At 43.9% G+C, this 7676-nt stretch overlaps 1 protein-coding gene across 2 annotated transcripts; it reads right to left on the bottom strand.

Annotated features, from left to right (window-relative positions):
• Positions 1-402: 402 nt before the first annotated feature.
• Positions 403-7387, bottom strand: MSC (musculin). Of its 2 annotated transcripts, XM_074847200.1 has the most exons (3): positions 6748-7387; positions 5839-5930; positions 403-446 (listed from the first exon to the last, which is right to left on the bottom strand). In XM_074847200.1, exons 1-2 carry the CDS (start codon positions 7276-7278, stop codon positions 5844-5846), a joined length of 618 nt encoding a protein of 205 aa, XP_074703301.1. In that variant the 5' UTR covers positions 7279-7387; the 3' UTR covers positions 403-446; positions 5839-5843. The 2 variants fall into 2 exon arrangements, with proteins under 2 accessions (XP_074703301.1, XP_074703292.1); XM_074847191.1 differs by lacking the exon at positions 403-446 and having other exon boundaries at positions 4868-5930.
• Between the last annotated feature and the right edge of the window lie 289 nt (positions 7388-7676).

The following is a 7676-nucleotide window of genomic DNA, read 5'->3' as shown; positions in this document are numbered from 1 at the left end:
GTTCCCAGGATGGACACAACCAGTCTGATCTAAAAGAGATTAGAGGAAGTGTTGCAAGGCACTCGCTGCTGCTTGGAGTGGGGACCACAGATTGCTGCCTAGAACAGATGACGTTAGTACGTGTATTCAGTATCTCCCCCAAAGGGATGCAGACAGGACCAGACCATACGTGTGCCAGACTGCAGGAAAAAATATTTTACATTAACCATCTTTCCAAGATCTCCCTTCTAGATAGTGGAGAACATTTCATGCTCTTATGTTTATTTTAAGGGTGGGATGAGACACTTCTACAGGAGAAAGGGGTGACACTGAGTTTGTTTTGGTTTTCCCCATAGTGACCACAGACTGTATCTCTTCTGGTAGTTCATCTGCTTTCTCGAGGCTTCCCAGAACATTGACCTACTGCACTCCTCTTCAGCCGTCTTCATAGGGCAAGAGGGACTTCCCTGAAGAAATGAATCACAGGACAGTTAGAATCTCTCTGCTCCTTGTTGCAAAAGACTTCTGATTCAGTTTGGTCCCCTTTTCCTCTTGATGATACTAAGGTCATGAACTGATTTAAACTCCATACTTTTTTTATTCAAGGAATACAATAGTTACTTGTGCTGTTACAATCTTGATTTTCTATGAACATTCATGCCTACATTTACTTCTTATCTTTTACTGACTATTGGATTTACAGTACTAATGTTGTTGCTTCTGCCATCACAGCAACTTGGAATTAAACAATGATCCATTTGTTTTTGGGATTACCATCCATTTATCTTATTCTTGTTGTTGCTATGAAGATTCCTATAAACTAAAGCTGCTGTTGTCCACCCCCTACATGTGTGCTGTGCTTGCTACATGGGCCTTTGTAAACTCTTATGAAGTGATGCAATCCTTTGTTATTCTTGTGACTTTTTGTCCCAGATGCTGAGCAGTCTGTTGGCTTGAGCTGGACTTGTGTCTGTGTATATATTGACTTGCAGCTCTGCCTGGCTTGTTGTCACGGAGCACTTTTCTTGTCACATTTTGAATTCTTTTTAACACTGGAAATGTGTATTCTTTTTACAATGTCACATGAGCAGAGCATGAGCAGATTGGGTGATTTCCTTTGCTTGCTGAATTCCACTCACATCATCAGGGTTAATTATAGTTCTTCTGAGTGTCACCACGTGTTTCTAGTCCCAGAGCCTATCAGAGTGCCAGCATGCCAACATTACAGGACTGATTCTTCATCCCTGTATCAGCCACAAGTTTTTTCTCAGTGGTGCCTGTCTTCTTTGATAGATCATATATGAATCTTTCCAGCTGTCTTAACTTTTCTAGGAATTTTAGTGAGATTCTCATGTGCTTCATTCCAAATAAGACACTTTTGTAATTATTTTTTACTACTTTGCATTTACAAATTTTTCAGAGCCAAGGAAGAGACTGAGACCTGTTTCTTCCTTAGTACCTGAATCCTAACCAGCCTGCACTGTGGGAACACAAGTCTCTGCATAATGTAGTAACTGATCCCAATGCGCTTTTGTCAGAATATGTTAAAAATACTGATTTAGGTATTTAGGGTCTGGAAGGCAGCTCAGCATCCATCCTCTGTGCACTGCAGAGAGTATCTGTGGACACATCTTTCAGCTGGAACAGAGTGTGATAAACACTGCCTAGTGGTAGAACCTAATTCTTAGGTATAATTGCCGTTAGCCTTGGTGAGAATCTGTGCTGTCATATGAAATGAAAATTCGCTATGATATAGAACTGGCTACTTGTGGAGAAGTGACTATTCTCTAGCAGAATAGACAGCTTTGTGTGTATTTAATTCAAATAATGTGATTGTTTTTTGCTTATAACATAAGGTTACTCTAAGCTTGTATTGGTGCATAGCTCTAAATCCCACTTTTTCCTTTTTATTTTAATTAGCTCATATAAAGTTTGGTCATTTAAACCTGTCTCTATCCCTCCCAACATCAGCTAGTTAGCTAAAACATTACATAGTTAACTGAATCACGTAGCCGGTCACCTCAGGGTCCTTCTAGAGTCAATGAAGAGAGACAGAGTAACTTTCAGGTAGTTACTGAGATCTTAAAATTAAATTCTTCAACTGCCTCTTTCACCTGGGAGACCCCTATGGCAATTGTACTTCTTACTTACATAGTCACTTTTACTTAGCTGAGAAACTTGAATTTTTATTCAGAATCCATAGCTTATCTGAGAGTTCTTTAAATAGTACGTGTATAAAGTCACTAAATGGGAAAGGTATGGCATAGGTATTTCTTATATGCAAACTATGTTTCTTTTGCTCAGATCAGAATTGTTAACATTTTCAATATGAAAGATGTAAGCAAACACATGCACGGGAGAGGAATGATTTCATGATGGAGACATGAGCTTTCTGGCTAGTGATCTGCTCCATCAGAGTCCCACATAAAACAGAGACAAAACAGACTTCTACATCATATTTATATAAGTCTAAAGTCATAAAAATATTTCTGGGAGACAAGTGTTCCTCTTTATATATGGACTGCCTTCCAGGAAAGTCAGTGCAGGTATTCTGCCTTTAAGATTTCACATGAAGCAGATCTCAGCTGAATATGGGTTGCAGATGATTTGGCATTTTATTTGTAAAACAGATTTAGCAAGATTGGTATACCTTTATGGGATCAAGATGGGTTCACCTTGTACCTTGTGCCAAGGAACAAAGATGTCATTAATGTAACAAAAAAATCGTCAGGTGTATGCTTGCCAAATCTAATAAAAATCTATGTATTTCTTACCTTCCGTGCTTGTGGGCTGTAGAAATGTAAGGTAGTTTTTCATTTTAAGTCTCCCCTTCACTCAGCTCTGTAACTCATACCCAGTCAAACAAAACACTCAGACTTTAAAAATGAAATCAATTTACTCTATCAGGTTGGAAAAAACTTAATAAAAAAAAAGGACCAAACCACATTATCTTCTTATGGAATCTATTAATGCTTAAAAATAGCATTTTAGAATGTTTTGGTCACCTCATTCGTATAAAGCACTGATCTGAATTTCATCTGTTTGTGAGTTCAAAAAAAGGATTCAAAACTGCGTGCATGTATTTTCAGTGTGTCTTTATAGTTGAGGAATGCCAGAATACGTGACCTACCTGGCACTTCCCTGGCAAGACAGCAGCCTTCATCTCAGGGCAAACCACAAGGAGCCTGTTCAATTGTCTGAACTTTTCCCTAATCACATAATGCCTCTCACTGAGAAAGAAGAAAGATTTTTAAAAATAATATTTATCGACCCAAGGATTAAAATGAATGATTTGAAATACCAGATCCTTGTTAGAGAAATCCAAACATACCTAATTGCCATATTAAGATAAGTAAGTACTCACTAATACATGTATTTCTGCATAGGGGTATTTAAAACAAAGAATTGAGTCTTACACAACATTTGCTATCTAAAAGTTGTATTTTTTCTCTCCAGTTTTTGACCTGAAATGTCACTTGTAGCCATTGTGTACTTCTATTGTAAAACCAGTGACAGTCTGTTGGGGCACCATCATCATTTGGATGTGTATGTTACAGCAACAAATACAATATGTACATTCATTATTTTATGAAGAAAGTATTTTTATATATTATACAGCCACAAGGAAAAAAAAGTATTTGAGAGCATGTAGTATGGTGCATGGATGGAAGCAATACTATGTTTTTCTTCATGTCACACTCCTTACCCCCAATTTTGACCTCCTGTATTTACTTAATATAACCATTTCATATTTGGGAATTTACCCTAAACATTTTTTCCATCATTTTGCATGGACCTTTCTGTACTGTTTAAAGCTCTCCATGATTTCCTTGTTTCTCCGATCTCCTAGAGTCATTAACCAGTTACAGCTGGGATCAAGGCCAAAACCAGCTAAGTATCACAACTGAGATTATCTCACATGGCACCTTAGTTAAATTGCTGAGTAATCTTTTCTCCAGGGTTCACATAAACATTGGTTGAATTTTCCTATACCTTATGCCTTCCTAAAGGTCCTTCCTTTTTGATTTACTGTTTATATTCTTTTATTTTTATAGAGCTTCCTAGAGAAGGTCAGTTGGAGTCCTACCTCAGTTACATAACTACAAATTAGGATAGCCCCCTTCCTTCGCAGCATTTCTCTGGATAAAACTGGAAGACAAGTTAGATTATGGTCTCTGTACAGCTTGCTCTGAAATCACTGAAAGCAACAATTTCAACAGATCCTGGACTGAGCCCTCATTTTCTTTTGCAGTGGCTCTGGACTCCTGACAAACCAGGATAAGCTGGTTCTTGCTAACCAAATGTTTCTTACTTCTGGCTGCTTAAATGAAGAAGAGGTTTTTTCTTCTTTGAAGCAATTCAGTCTCTCTCTTACTGTGAATTAACCGCTGATAAAATATTTTGAGAAAAAGAAAATCTTATCTCAGGAGTTTTAATCTTAAAACAGGAAAAGTCTGCTTCCAACTAAGAAAGCTGATTTTCCCACTGTACAAATACAAATAAAAGCAAAACAGACTACAGATGGAAATGTAAAATGACAAAGAACAGTAAATGACGCTGTTGCACTATCTTTCATGCTATGAAGCAGAACAAATTTCTGACATCCATTTCTTAATCTACATTTATTTATTTTTCTGATTCACAGAAAATACTATGACAGTGAATTCTATATGTTGTTAAAATGTGGTTTTCCCTGCTGATTGATATAGTACTGTACCTCAGATTATTTTTTTGGGGTGAAAGTGTTCTTATCTGACTCTGTTGCTGGAGATGTATCTGCTCTCAAGAGATGAGGAAGATAACTGTGTTTGCAAAAGTGGGTTTCAAGAACATGCATACAAAAATGTTCTATATTGATGCAGGCACACACTATCACAGTACCAGTAAATTATTGTAACCAAGCTTTTAATGTCATTTATAAAAAAATAGAGTTATTTACATTTGCAACTTATTTGATGGCATCCTCTTTTATTACAGCATTTGAATCAGTGAAGGAATGTCACTAGAACTCATTTGAGGGTAAGCTTTTGAAAGATAAGCATTACAGTACGGGAAAAATGTTTAAAAGATTGTGCATTCTTGTTATTTTGCAGCATCATACAAACTCATTCTTTAGAACACATGCACCCTGGCCTTATGGTAAGCAGAATTCCCTTCCAGATTAAGGCACAGAAACTCTGCCACATTTCTAGGGACAGTCCCACATTCATACATGTGACACTTCAAGACATAGCCAAAGGAATTAGCTTAATTCCAATGGATGGTAGCCTAAATGCAGAATTTAGCCACTTACACATTTTTAAGAAAACTGGTTAAAAGGACAAAAAAAAAAAAAAAAAAGTATGACTATAGTTGCAGTAAACCAGATCCATGAATACAAAAGCCATCAAAATATATTATAAATCTATCTGAGTTTCAAAGCTACTCTAAAATACTGCTTTGCTTTAGAATACAAATAACACTGTTTGGGGTTAGTTTGTAGAGTTGTATTTTGGTCCATGCTGTTAATTCTATAACATTATATTCCTCTTCCATTAGTTTAAAAGCCTCAGAACAACAGGGTCCTCAGGCAGTGGTAAGAATGATGAAGCCAAAGAAGGGCCTTTCCAAATCTCAGACTTCAGCTGCTGCAGTCAGGTCATAAAAACTCTGATTTCCACCGCCTCCCTTCTTTACTGCTTTAAATAAACTTCCCTCAAAACTCTCAGGGAAAGGAATGACGGGGATACAGATTTAACACTGTTAGAGATGGGGGTTTGTCCCTCTCTTCTAGTCTTGAGCCGATAAATCATAGCTCTTAAAAATATCCAGCCCATTAAAAAAAAATCAACAACAACAAAAAACCACACCCCAATTTACTTTGACTATGCGGTAGTTCCACATAATCTGCTGGCAGTAGAAACTTCTTTGGTGTCAGAGTCAGGTCTTCCTGAAACCACAAATGGCCAAGTCTGTAAGCAAAAAAAAAAAAAAGGTATTTCATATTAAAAAGAAAGTTTATCCTGGTATGAAACTAGAGCTATATTACTGATAGATGTCTAACTCTGGTTCAGTTGCAAACACGTCATCATGTTTTAGTCCCTGTGGGAAGCACAAGGAGAGCAGAGTTCCTCTAACAAATATTTTCATTACGTTTTTATTATAATTAAATGCTCCGCCATAGGGCAGCAACGGTCAGCAACAACTTGTTCTCGTCAAAAATGCAACATTTCTTTTGCTTTGCAAATGTTTGCATCATTTTATAAATAAAAAGCATATAAACTATTGGAAAGCAATCACTCTGCACTATATAAGCAGCCTTTCTATCCCCGTGGCACGCATCAGGCGTTCGCTTTTGCACCGACGAACTGATGACGGCTCGCTTGTGCTCCAAGCCAGCCCGCAGAGCGAATTGCTCCTTTTTCGGACGTTAAGCTTGCCTAATGCCCGAGGAATTTGTTTCGTTCGGGTCCCTTACTCCGACTCCCCAGAACAGACACACCCGCCACCGCCGCGGGCCAAGCCCGGCTCTCGGTCGCCTCCGGGGCGAGGGCTACGGGGGATTGACGGAGCAGCCGGGGCCGCCCCGCGGCTTCTCCGAGGGCGAGCACGGCTTGAGCGCTGCCAGCCCTGCCCGTGGGGGGCCGGGCCGCCGGGGCTACCCCGGGCGGTGCCCCGGGGCTTCCCCGGTGACCCCCGCGGGTGCCCCTCGCCGCGCATCCCGAGGGCGCCGGGGCCGCTCCCAGCCGCTCGCCTCCGCGCCCCTCTCCGCGCCCCTCCGCGCCGTACCAGGTTGACGGGGTGGACGTAGCCGTTCTCGTAGCGGTCCTCCTGCAGGAGCTGCCGGAGGTGGGCGATGTAGCTGGACGCCAGGCGCAGCGTGTCCAGCTTGGAGAGCTTGGTGTCGGGCGGCACCCAGGGCAGGCTCGTCTTCAGGCGGGAGAACGCCTTGCTCAGCACCCGCATCCGCGCCCGCTCCCGCGCGTTGGCCGCGTTGCGCTGGGACTGCTTCCCCTCGGGCGGCGGCCCCCGCGGGCCCGACGCCGCCTTCTTGCCCCCGGGACCGCCGCCCCGCGCCCGCTTCCTCTTGCAGCCGCTGCCCGCCGGCCCCGCCGCGCAGCTGCCCTCGCCGTCCTCCTCCTCCTCCTCCTCCTCCTCTTCCTCCTCCTCCTCCTCCTCCGCCGCCGAGGAGTTGTCCCCCGAGGGGTAGAGCTCGCCGCGGGGCTGGCGCTTGGCCGGCGGCGGCGGGTAGTCCAGCTGCAGCGCCCGCAGGTCCATCTCGGGCAGCTCCTCCGCCTCGCTCCCGGAGCCCGTGGACATCGCCCCGGGAGGGAGGCAGGGAGGGAGGCGGGCGGCGGGGCAGGCGGGAGGGGGCGGACGGCCCAGGCGCGCCGAGTCGGCCCAGCGCGGGGCGGCCCCGCCGCGGAGAGTCCCTGCCGGCGCGGGGGGGCGCGGAGGGGGGCTGCGCCCCTTGACAGCGCTATATATCGGGTGTCCGCGGAGCAAACCATCTGCCGGGCCGAGGGGAGGAGTGGGGGCGCGGAGGAGGGGGTAGGACCCGGCTGAGCCCCGCGCCGGGGGCGGCGCCTCCCCGCGCTGGCCCGCGGACCGGTGCGGCGGTGTGCGGAGCCAGAGCCTTTGCTGAGGGGGGGACACGGGGACACACGCGGGGATGCCTCCAGGTCGACGTGTGCTCTTGGGAGTAACGCCGCCGTGGG

The sequence above is a fragment of the Strix aluco genome, chromosome 1 (genome assembly GCF_031877795.1).
Source record: "Strix aluco isolate bStrAlu1 chromosome 1, bStrAlu1.hap1, whole genome shotgun sequence".
Lineage (NCBI taxonomy): Eukaryota > Metazoa > Chordata > Aves > Strigiformes > Strigidae > Strix > Strix aluco.
This window is presented reverse-complemented; position numbering and strand designations above follow the sequence as displayed.